Source organism: Moschus berezovskii, chromosome 1 (assembly GCF_049115385.1).
Source record: "Moschus berezovskii isolate FMDL1 chromosome 1, NW_MosBer_1.0, whole genome shotgun sequence".
Lineage (NCBI taxonomy): Eukaryota > Metazoa > Chordata > Mammalia > Artiodactyla > Moschidae > Moschus > Moschus berezovskii.
In genome coordinates this window covers 10,203,404-10,222,802 of record NC_142460.1, presented here as the reverse complement: position 1 = coordinate 10,222,802, position 19,399 = coordinate 10,203,404, and the positions used below count along the sequence as shown (strand labels likewise).

Genomic DNA, 19,399 nt, shown 5'->3' with positions numbered 1-19,399 from the left:
CCAGTGGGGCATTGTAAACTATTGAGAGATAACCAGAAATTACACTTCCAACCAGTTCTTTTGCAGTCTTCAAAGTGTAACCCAAATCTGTCATTCTATAAACCTCTTTGGAACACTTTCTGCCTCTTTCTTTGGAAAGCCAAATTGTTTCCAGGGATCCTCAAAAGGAGAAATTTTAAACAACAGATTTTACTAAGACATTGAATCACTCTCCACAAATTTTGAAACTCGTATAAGTGGCAGATAGTCATTTGAGAAGGTTTATGCTGTCTTTTTGACTTGACTAAGGTGCTAACAAAAGAAACGGGTCATCAGAGTGTAATTAGAGATTGTATGTATTTTATAATAGAAAATATTGTCTGAGCCTAAGGGAAAATTGGTGATGGACAGGGAGGCCTGGTGAGCTGTGATTCATGGGGTCGCAAAGAGTCGGACACGACTGAGCGACTGAACTGAACTGAACTGAAGAGAAAACAACAGAAATATTTTTGGCTTTCCTTTTTTCTCACTGGCTTAATTCAAGTGTGGACCCCACCTCCCCTGCCACTATTATGTTCTGGACTTCCTCTTTAAGTTCACTTTCTTATATGGCTGAACATAAGGGGGGCTGATCATGAGTCAGATAATCCAGAAAACCTCCCTTGATTCCTGCCTTCCCACTGGGGTGTGGATATGACGGTCTGTTTAAACAGATGATTACAAAACCTCACCCAGGAGTATAGAAGCCAGGATCAATGCTTCTAACGAAAAAGCATTTCTCAGAAATGCTGAAGACAAATTAAAATGTCAAAAATCAGTGAAGTCAAATAGATTGGAGAGAAAATGAAGAACTCCCCAACAATTGCCCAGTGAGATTAAGCCAGTTAAAATGTGTTTGGGTTCTTGATAATACCAGAATGCGAATGCTTGCCCTTAACCCTTGTGTGGATAAGGACACAGTTGATTTTTCAAAGGAGATCAAAATCCCCAGCCACTCTTCTCATTTCCCTTTTAGGGTTTAAACTTAGTTGAGTGGAAAAAGCAATTTTTAAATGTTGGTGTTCATTAGATTCAACTGGAGACGTGGTTAAGAACACAGACGCTGCTTAGACGGAGGGAGTATGGAATGAATGAGCTGTAGGTGCTTCAGAGGGTGGTGGCTGCTGGACTCCAGTGTGATGAGTGCGACTGCGATGGGTCAGAGCCCCTTCGTTTGTGCTTCCACGGGCATCCGAGGTGATTCTGTGGTTACATGGAAAATAAACAACTATAAAAATGGGTTGAATTTTAGTGTCATCTCTGGACCAGGGACCAAGAGGAAGGCGAGGCCCACCAGGAAGTTTTGGAGAAAAAGGCTTAATGGGTGCTCAGGTAGGTTTGACAAACTCACGGCTCAACACAGCTGATCATTCCCCATGGCCAGTTCATAAACCTGTATGTCCCTGAACAAATAATGTCAAGACACACTGTTTGTTCTGGGATCTGTGGGTATCAGGGCTTTCTGCTGCTGCTGCTAAGTCACTTCAGTCATGTCCGACTCTGTGCGACCCCATAGACGGCAGCCCACCAGGCTCCCCCATCCCTTGGATTCTCCAGGCAAGAACACTGGAGCGGGGGGCCATTTCCTTCTCCAATGCATGAAAGTGACAAGTGAAAATGAAGTCGCTCAGTCGTGTCCAACTCTTAGCGACCCCATGGACTGTAGCCCAGCAGGCTCCTCCGTCCATGGGATTTTCCAGGCAAGAGTACTGGAGTAGGGTCAGGGCTTTCTAGAAATAGTCAATTTGAGGAAATAGACACTGACCACCAGCTATGTACCCCTTCTACTCTAAGGATTGTGGGCATACAGTAATGAAGTAGATTCAGTTTGAGCCACAAAGGTGTGTAACACAAGCTCATACTTCCCTGTAGTACAGGAAACAGTACTATCAAAGGGGCATAAATGGCTGATTTATTACTCATAAACATATAAGGAAACATTACTTAAAATCACCCCACTTTTAGAGAAGAGAAAACAGGCTCCAAGGGATTTAATGGTTTTTCACATGAATGGTAAGTGGCTGAACTGGCCCCCAACTTGGGTCTTTCTAGTGCCTGTTCAGTGCCTCCTCCACTTGCTGTCCCGTGGTTCATAGAAGGGTCAGATCATCTTGAAGCAGGTGATCAGAAGTGGCCTCCTGTGGAAGGAGCATTTGAGAACAGCTTAAAAAACCCAAGCAGCACCATTTGAGCCAGGGATTAAAGTATCTGGAGATTCAAAATGGCCTATGCCAGCTTTTTCTTGGTTGGGAAAGGTCAAGTCCTACTGTATCATTTTCGTTCTCACTTGATCCTATTTCCCGTTTGGAGTGGGTTAAAGTTCAGACAGTTGATGTCCCGATTTCTTAACCAGGTGGTGTTTTTCTCTAGTAGTCAGGTGAGTCCTCCAGATCTTGGTATCTGGAGTATGTGGCGTCTTGCGTAGATCACCCTGCTCCCTCACCTCAGTCCCCTGCTCAGAGGTTAAATGTGCATGTTATGTTCTTTGGAGGATAACATTAATTGTATCAAACATCAGAGCTGATTTGGGCTGTGGTCTTATTACAGGGGAATCCTGTAATGGTTCAAAAGGAAAAGATGGACCAAAGGGAATGAAGGTAAGTGTTAGAAAGCACACTCTTCCTTGTGTACCTGGATTCTTTCGTGTGAATATCTCCTTACACGATCATTTCCAGTGTGAGAGTCTGACGTGCTTGGTGATGACACTGACTCTTCATTACCTCATAGTCAGACAGATGGAGACCGAGAAGGAAAGATGCTCAGACAGCCATATAGAATGATGGATGGATAGATGGTCACATGCATCAGTAGACACGGACACATCGATAATTAGATAAACATACAGACGCACCACCAGTGTACATTCACATTCTAACACCTAGAAAAGGCTGTAGTAATATAAAATTCTGTAACTGATGCTGCATACCTGGTTTGTTGATTTTCAATACCAAAATCATAACTGTAATAAAGTTATTTGTATTTCGCAAAGTCTAGAGGAAGATTCGGAGAAGGCAATGAATGGCACCCCACTCCAGTACTCTTGCCTAGAAAATCCCATGGACGGAGGAGCCTGGTAGGCTGCAGTCCGTGGGGTCGCTAAGGGTCAGACACGACTGAGCGACTTCACTTTCACTTTTCACTTTCGCACATTCGAGAAGGAAATGGCAACCCACTCCAGTGTTCTTGCCAGGAGAATCCCAGGGACGGGGGAGCCTGGTGGGCTTCCATCTATGGGGTCACACAGAGTCGGACATGACTGAAGTGACTTAGCAGCAGCAGCAGAGGAAGATTTGACCTTAGATTGCAGGATGATGTCACGAGGACTTAAAAGGAATGTAAAATCTCTAAGGAAAATGGCATAAAATTGATTGATCTTAGAAAATTAACTTCATGTTTGCCTTTTATTATAGAAGGGAGAGCTTGGCGATGTAGGAGAAAGAGGACTGCTAGGTCTACAAGAACCAAGAGGGCGACCTGTAAGTCTAGTTTCTCTACGGACTCCTGGTAGAATTTCACGTCATTTGTTCTTGCTCCACACAAAATTCTAACACTCTTGATGAAGACTTGGGGTTACAAATATGACATGAATCATCAGTAGAGCTGTTGTAAATCTCCATAGTTCAAAGATTCCCAGACTCCTTATGTCACTAAAGACTCCAAAGATATCTTGGGATTTATTGTTGGAGAGGGAGGTTCCAAAAAGACTCTTCTGTTTGACAAAGATGTTTTACAAGTGTTTGAGTCTTTGAGAATACAAAGATGTTCAATGAAACATTTTTTTTCCCGGAAAAGTAAGTAAGACAGCCAATCAGAATTGCAAACTTTTAAAGGTCTGGGTTTGATTATTCAGAGCCTGGCATCATTTTTGGAGACCAAAGATGATCTGTAGTGCTGTGCCTTTACACCTTAGTCATTACTCTGAAGGTGAGAGCAAGTTAGTTATTTCATGACCATTTCCAGTTTACTGCCTCACTATTACAGAGTAATGCTGTCTTTCCAACTCATATTTCTGAGATTTCTTTCATTACAGTAGGAAGGACCTGCTGCTGTTTTTCCCTCAGCATTGAACTTACATTTTTTTTTTTTTTTTTTTAGCAAGCAGAAGAAACAAAAACAGGCCTAAGAAGCTTAAACTTAAATATGGAAAGGGGAAAAAAATAGGATTACTATCAAATGTGTCTACGCTCAAGACAGATGATAAAGTTAACCCTGTGGATTAGACTATCTTGACTTGAAGAAATAATGCTTGCCTCTCCCTGGAACAGGCCACGCTGGAGAGCAGTGCCTTTCTTGAAGGTGTCCCCTCAGAGGGGACATCTCCAAAACATACAGTTTGGGCCTCTGGGGTTACAGATGCTGAAGGCTTTGGATGTTCTTGAGCGAAGCTGGACTAAAGCAACTGAGCCTCATTCGCATCCTGTTCCCCCTTCAGTAATTTCTTTCTTTTTTTTAAAATTTATTTTATTGGAGGCAAATTACCTTACATTAATATATTGGTTGGTTTTCCATACATTGACACGAATCCGCCCCGGGTGTACATGTGTTCCCTTTCTTGAACCCCCCTCCCACCTCCCTCCAGGTCATCCCCATATCCTCCCTCCAGGTCATCCCCGTGCACCAGCCCCAAGCATCCTGTATCATGTGTCGAACCTGGACTAGTGATTCATTTCACATATGATAATATACATGCTACAATGCCGTTCTCCCCAATCATCCCACCTTCACCCTCTCCCAAAGGTTACCATCTTTCTAAATTCCATATATATGCGTTAGTATACTGTATTGATGTTCTTCTTTCTGGCTTACTTCACTCTGTATAATAGGCTCCAGTTTCATCCACCTCATTAGAACTGATTCAAATACATTCTTTTTAATGGCTGAAAAATACTCCATTGTGTATATGTACCAAAGCTTTCTTATCCATTCGTCTGCAGATGGACATCTAGGTTGCTTCCATGTCCTGGCTATTATAAACAGTGCTGCGATGAACATTGGAGTACATGTGTCTCTTTCAATTCTGGTTTCCTCGGTGTGTATGCCCAGGAGTGCGATCACTGGATCATATGGCAGTTCTATTTCCAGTTTTTTGAGGAATCTCCACACTGTTCTCCATAGTGGCTGTACTAGTTTGCATTCCCACCAACAGTGTAAGAGGGTTCCCTTCTCTCCACATCCTCTCCAGCATTTATTGCATGTAGACTTTTGGATAGCAGCCATTCTGACAGGTGTGAAATGGTATCTCATTGTGGTTTTGATTTGCATTTCTCTGATTATGAGGGGTGTTGAGCATTTTTTCATGTGTTTGTTAGCCATCTTTATGTCTTCTTTGGAGAAATGTCTGTTTAGTTCTTTGGCCCATTTTTTGATTGGGTCATTTATTTTTCTAGAATTGAGCTGCAGGAGCTGCTTGTATATTTTGGAGATTAATCCTTTATCAGTTGCTTCATTTGCTATTATTTTTTCCCATTCTGAAGGCTGTCTTTTCACCTTGCTTATAGTTTCCTTTGCTGTGCAGAAGCTTTTGATTTTAATTAGGTCCCATTTGTTTATTTTTGCTTTTATTTCCAATATTCTGGGAGGTGGGTCTTGGAGGATCCTGCTGTGATTTATGTCGGAGAGTGTTTTGCCTACGTTCTCCTCTAGGAGTTTTATAGAATCTGGTCTTACATTTAGCTCTCTAATCCATTTTGAGTTTATTTTGGTGTATGGTGCTAGGAAATGTTCTAGTTTCATTCTTTTACAAGTGACTGACCAGTTTTCCCAGCACCACTTGTTAAAGAGACTGTCTTTTCTCCATTTTATATTCTTGCCTCCTTTGTCAAAGATAAGGTGTCCATAGGTGCGTGGATTTATCTCTGGGCTTTCTATTTTGTTCCATTGATCTATATTTGTGTCTTTATGCCTGTACCATACTGTCTTGATGACTGTGGCTTTGTAGTAGAGCCTGAAGTCCTAAACAGGTTAATTCCTCCAGTTCCATTCTTTTTCTTCAAGATTGCTTTGGCTATTCAAGGTTTTTTGTATTTCCATACAAATTGTGAGATTATTTGTTCTAGTTCTGTGAAAAATATCATTGGTAGCTTGATAGGGATTGCATTGAATGTATAAATTACTTTGGGTAGTATACTCATTTTTACAATATTTATTCTTCCAATCCACGAAAATGGTATATTTCTCCATCTATTAGTGTTCTCTTTGATTACTTTCACTAGTGTTTTATAGTTTTCTATGTACAAGTCTTTTGTTTCCTTAGGTAGATATATTCCTAAGTATTTAATTCTTTTCATTGCAACAGTGAATGGAATAGTGTCCTTAATTTCTCTTTCTATTTTCTCATTATTAGTGTATAGGAATGCAAGGGATTTCTGTGTGTTGATTTTATATCCTGCAACTTTACTGTATTCATTGAATAGCTCTAGTAGTTTTCTGGTAGAGTCTTTAGGGTTTTCCCTGTAGAGGATCATGTCATCAGTGAATAGTGAAAGTTTTACTTCTTCTTTTCCAATTTGCATTCCTTTTATGTCTTTTTCTGCTCTGATTGCTGTAGCCAAAACTTCCAGAACTATGTTGAATAGTAGTTGTGAGAGTGGGCACCCTTGTCTTGTTCCTGACTTTAGGGGAAATGCTTTCAGTTTTTCACCATTGAGGATAATGTTTGCTGTGGGTTTGTCATATATAGCTTTTATTATGTTGAGATATGTCCCCTCTATTCCCACTTTCTGGAGGGTTTTTATCATAAATGCATGTTGTATTTTATCAAAGGCTTTCTCTGCATCTATTGAGATAATCATATGATTTTTATCTTTCAGTTTGTTAATGTGGTGTATTACGTTGATTGATTTGCAGATAATGAAGAATCCTTGCATTCCTGGGATAAAGCCCACTTGGTCATGATGTATGATCTTCTTAATGTGTTGTTGGATTCTGATTGCTAGGATTTTGTTAAGGATTTTTGTATCTATCTTCATCAGTGATATTGGCCTGTAGTTTTCTTTTTTTGTGGGATCTTTACCAGGTTTTGGGATTAGGGTGATGGTGGCCTCATAGAATGAGTTTGGAAGTTTCCCTTCCTCAGCAATTTTCTGGAAGAGTTTGAGTAGAATAGGTGTTGGCTCTTCTCTAAATTTTTGGTAGAATTCGGCTGTGAAGCCGTCTGGACCTGGGCTTTTGTTTGCTGGAAGATTTCTGATTACAGTCTCTAGTTCTGTGCTTGTGATGGGTCTGTTCAGATTTTCTATTTCTTCCTGGTTCAGTTTTGGAAAGTTGTACTTTTCTGGGAATTTGTCCATTTCTTCCAGGTTATTCATTTTATTGCCATATAATTGCTGTTAGTATTCTCTAATAATCCTTTGTATTTCTGTGTTGTTGGTTGTGATCGCTCCATTTTCATTTCTAATTTTATTGATTTGGTTCTTCTCCCTTTGTTTCTTGATGAGTCTGGCTAGTGGTTTGTCAATTTTATTTACCTTCTCAAAGAACCAGCTTTTGGCTTTGTTGATTTTTGCTATGGTCTCTTTTGTTTCTTTTGCATTTATCTCTGCCCTAATTTTTACGATTTCTTTCCTTCTACTAACTCTGGGGTTCTTCACTTCTTCCTTTTCTAGTTTCTTTAGATGTAGAGTTAGGTTATTTAGTTAACTTTTTTCTTGTTTCTTGAGGTGTGCCTGTATTTCTATGAATTTCCCCCTTAGCACTGCTTTTACAGTGTCCCAGAGGTTTTGGGTTGTTTTGTTGTCATTTTCATTCATTTCTATGCATGTTTTGATTTCTTCTATGATTTGTTCATTATTCAGGAGCGTGTTGTTCAGCCTCCATATGTTGGCATTTTTGATAGTTTTTCTCCTGTAATTGAGATCTAATCTTACTGCATTGTGGTCAGAAAAGATGCTTGGAATGATTTCAGTTTTTCTGAATTTACCAAGGCTAGATTTATGGCCCAGGTGATCTATCCTGGAAAAGATTTCGTGTGCACTTGAAAAAAAGGTGAAATTCATTGTTTTGGGGTGAAATGTCCTATAGAGATCTATAAGGTCTAATGGATATATTGTATCATTTTAAGTTTGTGTTTCCTTGTTAATTTTCTGTTTAGTTGATCTATCCATAGGTGTAAGTGGGGTATTAAAGTCTCCCACTATTATTGTGTTATTGTTAATTTCCCCTTTCATACTTGTTAGTAATTGTCTTACGTATTGCGGTGCTCCTATGTTGGGTGCATAAATATTTATAATTGTTATATCTTCTTCTTGGATTGATCCTTTGATCATTATGTAGTTTCCTTCTTTGTCTCTTTTCACAGCCTTTGTTTTAAAGTCTATTGTATCTGATATGAGTATTGCTACTCTTGCTTTCTTTTGGTCTCTATTTGCGTGGAATATCTTTTTCCATCCCTTCACTTTCAGTCTGCATGTGTCCCTCGTTTTGAGGTGGGTCTCTTGTAGACAACATATATGGGGGTCTTGTTTTTGTATCCATTCAGCCAGTTTTTTTCTTTTGGTTGGGGCATTCAACCCATTTACGTTTAAGGTGATTATTGATAAGCATGATCCCGTAGCCATTTTCTTTATTGTTTTGGGTTCGAGTTTATATACCCTTTCTGTGTTTCCTGTCTAGAGAAGATCCTTTAGTATTTGTTGGAGAGCTGGTTTGGTGATGCTGAATTCTCTCAGCTTTTGCTTGTCTGTAAAGCTTTTGATTTCTCCTTCATATTTGAATGAGATCCTTGCTGGGTACAGTAATCTGGGCTGTAGGTTATTTTCTTTCATCACTTTAAGTATGTCTTGCCATTCCCTCCTGGCCTGAAGAGTTTCTGCTGAAAGACCAGCTGTTATCCCCTTGTGTGTTATTTGTTGTTTTTCCCTTGCTGCTTTTAATATTTGTTCTTTGTGTTTGATCTTTGTTAATTTGATTAATATGTGCCTTGGAGTATTTCGCCTTGGGTTTATCCTGTTAGGGACTCTCTGCTTCTTGGACTTGGGTGATTATTTCCTTCCCCATTTTAGGGAAATTTTCAACTATTATCTCCTCAAGTATTCTCTCATGGTCTTTCTTTTTGTCTTCTTCTTCTGGAACTCCTATGATTCGAATGTTGGGGAGTTTAATATTGTCCCATATGTCTCTAATATTGTCCTCATTTCTTTTAATTCTTTTTTCTTTTTCTGTCTCTGTTTCATTTATTTCTACAATTCTATCTTCTAGCTCACTTATCCTGTCTTCTGCCTCCGTTATTCTACTGTTTGTTCCCTCGAGAGGGTTTCTGATCTCATCTATTGCATTATTCATTGTATATTGACTCTTTTTTATTTCCTCTAATTCCTTATTAAACATTTCTTGCATCTTCTTGATCCTTTTCTCCAGTTTATTTATCTGTAACTCCATTTTGCTTTCCAGATTTTGAATCATTTTCACAATTAAAATTCGAAATTCTTTATCGGGTAGGTTCCCAATATCTTCCTCTTTTGTTTGTGTTGGTGGGCATTTATCCTGTTCCTTTACTTGCTGGGTATTTCCCTGCCTCTTCATCTTGCTTATATTGCTGTGTTCGGGGTGGCCTTTCCGTCTTCTGGCAGTTTGTGGAGTTCTCTTTATTATGTAGTTACCTCGTTGTGTGTGGGGTTGGATGGGTGACTTGTCAAGGTTCCCTGGTTAGGGAAGCTTGTGTCGATGTTCTGGTGGGTAGAGCTGGATTTCTTCTCTCTGGAGTGCAATGAAGTGTCCGGTAATGAGTTTGAGATGTCAGTGGGTTTGGAATGGCTTTGGGCAGCCTGTATATTGAAGCTCAGTGCTATTCTCCTGTGTTGCTGGATAGTTTGTGTAGTATGTCTTTCACTGAAACTTGTTGACCCTTGGGTAGTGCCTGGTTTCAGTGTATGTATGGAGGCATTTGATGAGTACCTATCAATTAATGTTCTCTGGAACAGGAGATCTCAGGATTTGGACTTAAGCCTCTGCCTCTGGTTTTCAGTCTTATTCTTGCAGGAGGCTCAAGGCTTCTCCCTCTGTTACTTCCAAGGCAGTTCCTCCTGTTGAAAAAGCTCTTCTGTTTTCTGGTTTCCTCAGTGTCTAATTCCCATCCTGACACCAGGATGCGGTGGTGGACATTTTTTTTTTCCTGGCTCACCTGTTCAGTCGTGCTATGGGGAGGGAGGAATGCAGCTAACAAATATCCCTGGCGTCTGTGGGGAGTGCTTGCAGTGTCTCAGCTACACTGGGAATGGTCCTGCTCGAGGCGTGTGTGCTTTCCCTGTTTATGCTGCTTAGGCTCTAGGTTGCTCTGCTGGGAGCTGTCCATTGCTGGCGCTGGGTTGCATGCACTTCCCAGGTCTGAGCGGCTCAGGTTCAGGTCCTCACGTACTCCACAAAGGCGCAGACTTGGTTGGGCCTGCGTTTTGTGCCTTCCCCGGTCCGAGCAGCTCAGATGACCAGGCGTTTGGTGAGCGCGGTTGCTGCGACTTATCGCCTTCCCGGTCCCTGCTGCTCAGTTTTCTGGGAGTACAACTGGCGCACTTTCTCAGGCGGATATTGACCGGCCGGAACCCAAGAAGTCCTGGCCAGCAAGGGAGCCTGCCTGCAGCTTGGCATGGGAAGCCTCTCCAGGCCGCAGCTGCCCCTGCCCCGGCGCTGGCTGCCCTACCCACCCGCGTTGGCGGGGGCTGGGGGATGGGCCGCCTGCCGGCTCGCTCAGCTCAGCGCCCTGTTCTGTGGGCGGGGCTGGCGGAGTCCTGGGTTGGGGCTTTTCGCAGTCTTTTCCTAGCCTTTGCGCCTTTTAGCTACAGCCTCTGCTCGCTATTTTAAGTTGGCGCCCTCAGTTTGCCCTGGGGTGTTCAAGCCCGGTTCTGCCTCTAAGCGCTGCGGCCTGCGCCTCCCTGCCCAGCCCCCGCCTGCTAGTGGGGGGCGCGGGCGTCTGCGCCGCTTCTCCGCTGAGAGTTTCCTCTGGGCACTTAGTCTGTGAGTTTTAATTATTTATGTCTTTTGTCTCCCAATTATGCGGCCCTCTGTGGTTCCACTCGCCAGTGTTTCCAGGTGTTTGGAAACTTCTCTCTCTCTCTTTTGTTTAAGCCTCCCTTCCCGGGATGGAACTCCGTTCCTCCCTCTTTTGTCTCTCTTTTTATCTTTTATACTATTTCCTACCTCCTTTTGACGACTATGGGCTGCTTTTCTGAGTGCCTGATGTCCTCTGCCAGTATTCAGAAGTTGTTTTGTGGGATTTACTCAGCGTTCAAATGTTCTTTTGCTGATTTTGTGGGGGAGAAAGTGGTCGCCCTGTCCTATTCCTCCGCCATCTTCCCGTGCTCCTCCCAGTAATTTATTTCTGGCAATTTTTTTTTACATTCTTTTTCTTTCTTTTCTAAAATTTCAAACTTTCCCCCTTAGGTCATTGCCACAACTTTTGTGGCTTAAAATTAAAAAAAATCTTTTCAGTTGATTTGGGTACAGTGTTTGTCCATTCAGCAAAGAATAGACAGAAGGTTCTGAATTGAATTTTATTGCAAGTTTCTCACTGTCTAAATACACAGTGTAGATCCCAGTAGAATCATCAACATTTTCATAATTGCCATCGCCATCGCCTCCGTGTGGAATTCCACCATCATCACTTCCACTGTCCTCTGCGCTGTCACCATGACAAGCATCACCATAACCACTACGACCATGAGTCAACGGCACCTCGACCACCACCATCACAACCATCACAACCAACACCATCACCACCATCACCAAAACCACCACCACCACCAACATCACCACCACCATCACTATCACGACCATCACCACCACCATCACCATCATCACCGCCACCACCATCACCACCATCACCAAAACCACCACCACCACCATCACTATCACAACCATCACCACCACCAACGCCACCACCAACACCAACACCATCACCATCACCACCACCATCACCACCAACACCATCAGCACAATCACCAAAATCACCACCACCACCACCACCACCACCACCATCACCACCATCACCACCACCATCACGACCACCACCATCATCACCACCACCACCATCACCAACGTCAACCACCACCATCACCACCACCACCATCACCACCAACATCATCACCACCATCATCACCAGCACCACCACCACCACCACCACCACCATAACAACCACCACCACCATAACCACCACCACCATCACCACCTCATCAACACCAACACCACACCACCACCATCACCACCACCATCATCATTACCACCACCATACCACCACCAACATCATCACCACCACCACCATCACCAACGTCACCACCACCACCATCACCACCAACATCATCACCACCACCATCACCATCACAATCACCACCACCACCACCTACACCACCACCATCACCACCATCACCACCACAATCACCACCACCATCACACCACCACCACCATCACCACAATCATCACCACCACCATCACCACCACCATCACCATCACCACCACCATCACCACCATCATCACCACCATCACCACCATCATCACCACCATCACCATCACCACCACCACCACCATCACCATCACCACCATCATCACCACCACCATCACCACCATCATCACCACCATCACCACCATCATCACCACCATCACCATCACCACCACCACCACCATCACCACCACCATCACCACCATCATCACCACCACCATCACCACCATCATCACCACCATCACCACCACCACCATCACCACTACCATCACCACCACCATAATCACCACCACCACCACCACCATCACCATCACCACCACCATCACCACCACCACCACCATCACCACCACCACCACCACCACCATCACCATCACCACCACCATCACCACCATCATCCCCACCACCACCACCAACACCATCACCACCACCATCACCATCACAACCACTATCACCACCACTACCACCACCACCACCACCACCATCACCACCAACACCATCACCACCACCATAATCACCATCACCACCACCACCACCACTATCACCACCAACACCATCACCACTGCCACCACCACCACCATGATCACCAACACCATCACCACCACCACCACCATCATCACCACCACCAACACCATCATCACCACCATCACCACCACCACCACCACCATAACCACCACCACCATCACCACCACCATCACCACCATCACCATCATCACCACCATAACCACCACCACCACCACCACCACCATCATCACCACCACCAACACCATCATCACCACCATCACCACCGCCATCACCACCGCCACCACCATCAGCACCATCAGCACCGTCACCACCACCAACATCACCACCACCACCAACACCAACACCATCACCACCACCAACACCATCACCACCACCATCACCACCACCATCACCATCACCACCAACACCATCACAACCACCATCACCACCACCACCATCACCACCACTACCACCATCACCACCATCAACACCATCACCACCATCACCACCATCACCACCACCATAACCACCACCACCACCACCATCACCACCACCACCATCACCATCACCACCATCACCATCACCACCATCACCACCACCACCACCATCAACACCATCACCACCACGACCACCACCAACACCATCACCATCACTACCACTATCACCATGAACACCATCATCTCCACCACCGTCATCACCACCACCATCATCACCATTGCCACCAGAACTCCCCTGCCAACAGCACCAGTAGTACAGCCACTGCCAGAAGCAGAATAATGGCACGTTTCAAGCACTTTCCCTGTGCTTAGCATCATGCTAAGTGCTTTCCATGCACACTTCCCCTTCAGTTCAGTTCAGTTCAGTTCAGTCGCTCAGTCATGTCTGACTCTCTGTGACCCCATGAATCACAGCACGCCAGGCCTCCCTGTCCATCACCAACTCCAGGAGTACACTCAAACTCATGTCCACAGAGTCAGTGATGCCATCCAGCCATCTCATTCTCGGTCGTCCCCTTCTCCTCCCGCCCCCAACCCTTCCCAGCATCAGAGTCTTTTCCAGTGAGTCAACTCGTCGCATGAGGTGGCCAAAGTATTGCAGTTTCAGCTTTAGCATCAGTCCCTCCAATGAACACCCAGGATTGATCTCCTTTAGAATGGACTGGTTGGATCTCCTTGCAGTCCAAGGGACTCTCAAGAGTCTTCTCCAACACCACAGTTCAAAAGCATCAATTCTTTGGCGATCAGCTTTCTTCACAGTCCAGCTCTCACATCCATACATGACCATGGGAAAAACCATTGCCTTGACTAGACGGACCTTGGTTGGCAAAGTAATGTCTCTGCTTTTTAATATACTATCAAGGTTGGTCATAACTTTCCTTCCAAGGAGCAAGCGTCTTTTAATTTCATGGCTGCAATCAGCATCTGCAGTGATTTTGGAGCCCCCCAAAATAAAGTCTGACACTGTTTCCACTGTTTTTCCATCTATTTCCCATGAAGTGATGGGACCAGATGCCGTGATCTTTGTTTTCTGAATGTTGAGCTTCAAGCCAACCTTTTCACTCTCCTCTTTCACTTTCATCAAGAGGCTTTTGAGTTCCTCTTCACTGTCCCATAAGGGTGGTGTCATTTGCATATCTGAGGTTATTGATATTTCTCCCAGAAATCTTGATTCCAGCTTGTGGTTCTTCCAGCCCTGCGTTTCTCATGATGTACTCTCCATATAAGTTAAATAAGCAGGGTGAAATATACAGCCTTGACGCACTCCTTTTCCTGTTTGGAACCAGTCTGTTTTCCACGCCCAGTTCTGACTGTTGCTTCCTGATGGTTAACATAGAGTCTAAGGAAAGCATTTCTGTGAGGAAGACACTGTCTCACTCTGTAATTATCAACTCCAGACCTAAAGAAAGGCCACTTCTCGGGTTGGATACATTGTTGCACAGGGCTTAAGGAAAGCGTGAGGAGAATGTTCACCTCCTCCTGAAAAGGCCCCAGACTCCGGGCCAAAGTTCTCTCTCTCAATCCTTTAGTACCATCAAACATGCAGGCAGTCAAAACTGATTCACCTGACCTTCACCCTGCCTTCCCCAGCATGGGAAGTAGAGACTGCATCCTGCCAGTTACTCGAGACAGATGCTTGTTTCATCTTTAATAAGTCTCCTTTTCTCCCTGCCTGCATTTAACCTATCAGCAAATGAGGGTGAGTCTATCTTCAAAATACATACATGGGAAGAGATTTCATCCCTTCTCACCAGGGCCAGTGCTGCCCGCTGGGCTAAGCCAGCATGCTGTGCTACGTTAATGACGGCCATCGCCACCTGACTGTTCTCCCTGCTCCTGATTTCCTGGTTAGCTCTGCTTGAAGGAACCGGGGCCATGTTTAAAATCACTTCTTCACTCAAAGCCCGGCTGTGGCTCCTGATGGCTCTCAGAGTTAACCGCACTGTTCCGTGACCTACAAGGCTCTCTGTAACCCACCCTCCACATCCCCTCGTTCTGTTTCACTGTTCCTGAGACGTGGCACCTCTTCATAGTCTTGTTTATGGTTTTCACATACTCCTTCCTCTACCTGGATGCTGTTCTTTGGCACATCTGTTCGGCTTGTTTCCATAATTCTTACTGGAAGAATTATGGAAGAATTCTTTACCCAAATGCCCCCTCTCCAAAATGGTTTTGCCTGACACCCTATATAAAATAGTTACACTCCTCACCCCTGCGTGTCATTGTCTATTCCTTAATCCTTTTTATTCTGGAATAACATTGATCTCACCCTTGCAGAGTGTATATCCCTCGCTCACTAGCAGGTAAGTTCCTTGATGGCAGGATCTTTGTTCTGCTTACCATGGAATTCCCAATGCCTAGAGACATGTCTGGCAGACAGTAGGTGCTAAATACATACTCATTGATGGAATGCTTGCTTGGTAGCAGTATGTCTTTGGTCTGACAGTGATCACCTACTTCCCTGCAGCAATTTAGTGGCCCTTCCCTTGGTTTCCATGGGATCATACCTCTGGTTACTTAAACTGATAGATAAAAATGCACGAGGAGAAAGTTTTGTTACACAATATATCAAGGAAGGAGGAAGAATTTGTAAAAATCATGCTCACATTGTTTTGCATTGAATTGTAGAAGGGAAATATGGCCACTTGGGAGCAGCGGAAGATAACAGCCTTTGTGATGGTTGTTTTTTCTGGCACTGGTTTCTGAGTCTGTTTCCTTGAAGTTGCAGTTCCTTCTTTTCCTCTCAAGGAATGTCCAAGAAAGCCTTAATCATATGACACTAAACACAGCCCTTATCTCGTTTCTCACACTAGGGTGAACTTGGATTTCCTGGCTACCTTGGTGCACAGGTAAGAAGATATCTTTTTGGCCCTGGTATGCAGCGTGTGTCCTTTGTTTGTCCTTTATTTTTCTTTACACTCATAGTTCTGTTTTGATTCTATTAAGGGAGAAGATGGTGACACAGGCCACCGAGGAGAGAAGGGGGCAAAGGGAATCAGAGGGAAGAGGGTGAGAACCAAAGGAATTGTCCCGTATCTGCAGAGGCCACATTGTGACTCACAGGACTCCATTTCTACTGGGTTAATGGATTTTTTTTAGCAGGAAGGCCATGTCCTCCTCAGAATATTCTACACCTTTCTTGGTCACTCCCCACTTAATTAATAAAATATCATTTGTCATCAGAATGCAAATGCAGCTCAGCAAACCATAACACAGAAAATTCAAGTTGGAGTTTCAGTTATGCAGTATCAACCTTTAAACGAACAGCTTAGGTTGTTCCCTTGTCTTTGGTCAATCTAGACATTATTTGAAAAATGATGGTTTAGCTGTAGGACAAACATTACTGTTTCTTTAAGATTCTTCTAAGCCTTGACTTTCTTTTAGGTTTCCTAGGACTAGACTCTCAAGAATGTGGCCGCCATCTTGGTGGACTTGGAGGCATGTTTCCTCTGTACTTTAGGGAGTCTACCATGAAAACCATTAAAATCTTCAGGTTTGGAAGATTCAGTCTTGAAGATCCACAGTCACTGGCAGCCCTTCTTGGAAAAAGCAATTGGTGTATACCCCACACCTTGGTAGTGCTTAGCTGATGGATAGGGGCTTCCCTGGTGGCGCAGATGGTAAAGAATCTGCCTGCCATGTGGGAGACAGATCCTTGGAGATTGATCCTTGGGTTGGGAAGATCTCCTGCAGAAGGGAATGGCTACCCACTCTAGTATTCTTGCCTGGGGAATTCCAGGGACGGAAGAGCCTGACAGGGTACAGTCCATGGAGTCGTAAAGAGTCAGACATGACTGAGTGGCTAAGACTTTCACATTAGAGAGTAAGGTCTTTTAGGAAAAGAACATGGACTAGGGTTCAGTGTAGAAAAGAAGACTGGAAAGAGACTGTGTATTGTCTGGGCACCCGATGATTGGCATTTTCATACACTGGCAAGGACATAAAGAAAAATCTGATCTATGTCTAACCTGACTTGCTGTTGGCTAATATTGTTGTTGTTCAGTCACCAAGTCATGTTTGACTCTTCACAACCACGTGGACTGCAGCACTCCAGGCTTCCCTGTCCCTCACCATCTCCTGGAGTTTGCCCAAGTTCTTGTCCATTGAATTGGTGATGCTACTCAACCATCTCATCCTCTGTTGCCTTCTTCTCCTTCTGCCTTCAATCTTTTCCAGCATCAGGGTTTTTTCCAATGAGTCAGCTGTTTGCATCAGGTGGCCAAAGGACTGGAGCTTCAAACTTCAGCATCAGTCCCTCCTATGAATATTCAGGGTTGATTTCCTTTAAGATTGGCTGGTTTGATCTTCTTGCTGTCCAGGGGACTCTCAGGAGTCTTCTCCAGCACCACAGTTCAATCGAAAGCATTAATTCTTCAGTGCTCTGACTTCTTCATGGTCCTGCTCTCACATCTGTACATGACTACTGGAAGGACCGTGGCCTTGACTACACTGGCTAATATTACCTTGCTCAGTTAAACTTCTCTCCACTGTTTAAAATTTAAAGAGATAAAGTGTCAGTTACACGCAGATAATTCAGTATCAGTTCAAATACCTGTAAGATAAGCAGTGAGTCCATGGACAGCATAGACTTCTTCTGAGACAGTAAAAGTCAGAAGCTAGTAGGAGCTTTTCCTTTCTCTTGATGCCTGACCCTCAATACTCGTTTCCTACATTCTTTTAATGATGTGACGAGTCTCAGCTGAGGACTGAGACGTACTTTAAGGCTCTGTTTGGAAGTATTTCTGTGAATGCACACGCTGACTGTGGTTAAGTATGCATGGTGGGGACTCAAGCGGTTCTCGCAGAGATGCCTCCCCCAAGTCCCTGAGTCTCACTCCACTGACTGGTCCACAATAGACTCATTAGACCTCGCATATAAGGACAACTTGGAGTCTCAAAGTGGGTCTATTGGTCCTAATCAAGTCGTGTTCAAGGGGGGCGCTTGCTCCTTTGATTTGGTCATTTTCAGGGTAATGCTGGACTTCCTGGATTTGCTGGAACTCCAGGTGACCCAGGCCCTCCAGGACCAGTGGTAACACGGACTTCTCCTTTCTTTTATTTGAAAATAAAAGTGAATAAGGATTTGATGAGAGGCATCTCCAAGAAGAAATAGACGTTTAAAATGCACAGGAAGAGCTTTATAGGGAATAGGCCAAACTTGCTTTAGAGGACGTTAGCTTCAAGTCCTTACACAGTATGGTATTTATTAAATAAAGATATTTTGACTTAAATGTGGGGAAGATGTTAGAACGCCTGAAGATTCATGAATCTGTCTAAATACAAAAACAATACATAAAGTTCACTAGAGAGTGAGTTTGTCATTGTAAACAAGATGAGTGACAACATTTATGCAAAAACCAGAAAGAAATCCTAACAAACTATGACATTTATAAAATCTTTCCTGAACTGACAGTGTTACGGGTCCACAGATATTTGTGAAATTCCCTGGAAGGTCACTTGGTATGAAAGAAAAAACTTGAGGTGGTTGTCATTTTGCCCTCTGCTTCATCCTACGAGGCCAGACTGTCATCCATGAAGGAAGGTGCAGTGAGTCAGCAGCAGTGGGTTGAACCTGGGGTTTCACTAAGTTTAGTGTTTGCTGGAGAGGTGCACAAAAATTTTAAAGATAGACTGCTGCTGCTGCTGCTGCTAAGTTGCTTCAGTCGTGTCTGACTCTGTGCGACCCCATAGACGGCAGCCCACCAGCCTCCCCCGTCCCTGGGATTCTCCAGGCAAGAACACTGGAGTGGGTTGCCATTTCCTTCTCCAATGTGTGAAAGTGAAAAGTGAAAGTGAGGTCGCTCAGTCATATCTGACTGAGTGACCCCATGGACTGCAGCCTACCAGGCTCCTCCGTCCATGGGATTTTCCAGACAAGAGTACTGGAGTGGCTTGCCATTGCCTTCTCCGACTAAAAATTCTTAAAAGTAGGACCACCATGCCCATTTTGCAGATGGAGAAA

The 19,399-nt window shown here is 44.0% G+C and overlaps 1 protein-coding gene across 1 annotated transcript; it reads left to right on the top strand.

Moving 5' to 3' along the window:
• Nucleotides 1-554: 554 nt before the first annotated feature.
• LOC148778661 (uncharacterized) lies at nt 555-18,473 on the top strand. Its single transcript, XM_088829036.1, has 6 exons — nt 555-1,350; nt 2,566-2,615; nt 3,429-3,494; nt 16,251-16,286; nt 16,384-16,517; nt 18,407-18,473. Exons 1-6 carry the CDS (start codon nt 1,110-1,112, stop codon nt 18,471-18,473), a joined length of 594 nt encoding a protein of 197 aa, XP_088685162.1. The 5' UTR covers nt 555-1,109.
• Nucleotides 18,474-19,399: the final 926 nt, after the last annotated feature.

What these genes read in the sequence shown, in the direction of transcription:
- LOC148778661 (XM_088829036.1), top strand. Translation starts at nt 1,110, where the DNA reads ATGAGCTGTAGGTGCTTCAGAGGGTGGTGGCTGCTGGACTCCAGTGTG. An exon ending in CTGGCTACCTTGGTGCACAG is followed by an intron (nt 16,287 to 16,383) that starts GTAAGAAGATAT and finishes GATTCTATTAAG; the next exon opens with GGAGAAGATGGTGACACAGG. An exon ending in CAGGACTCCATTTCTACTGG is followed by an intron (nt 16,518 to 18,406) that starts GTTAATGGATTT and finishes GGTCATTTTCAG; the next exon opens with GGTAATGCTGGACTTCCTGG.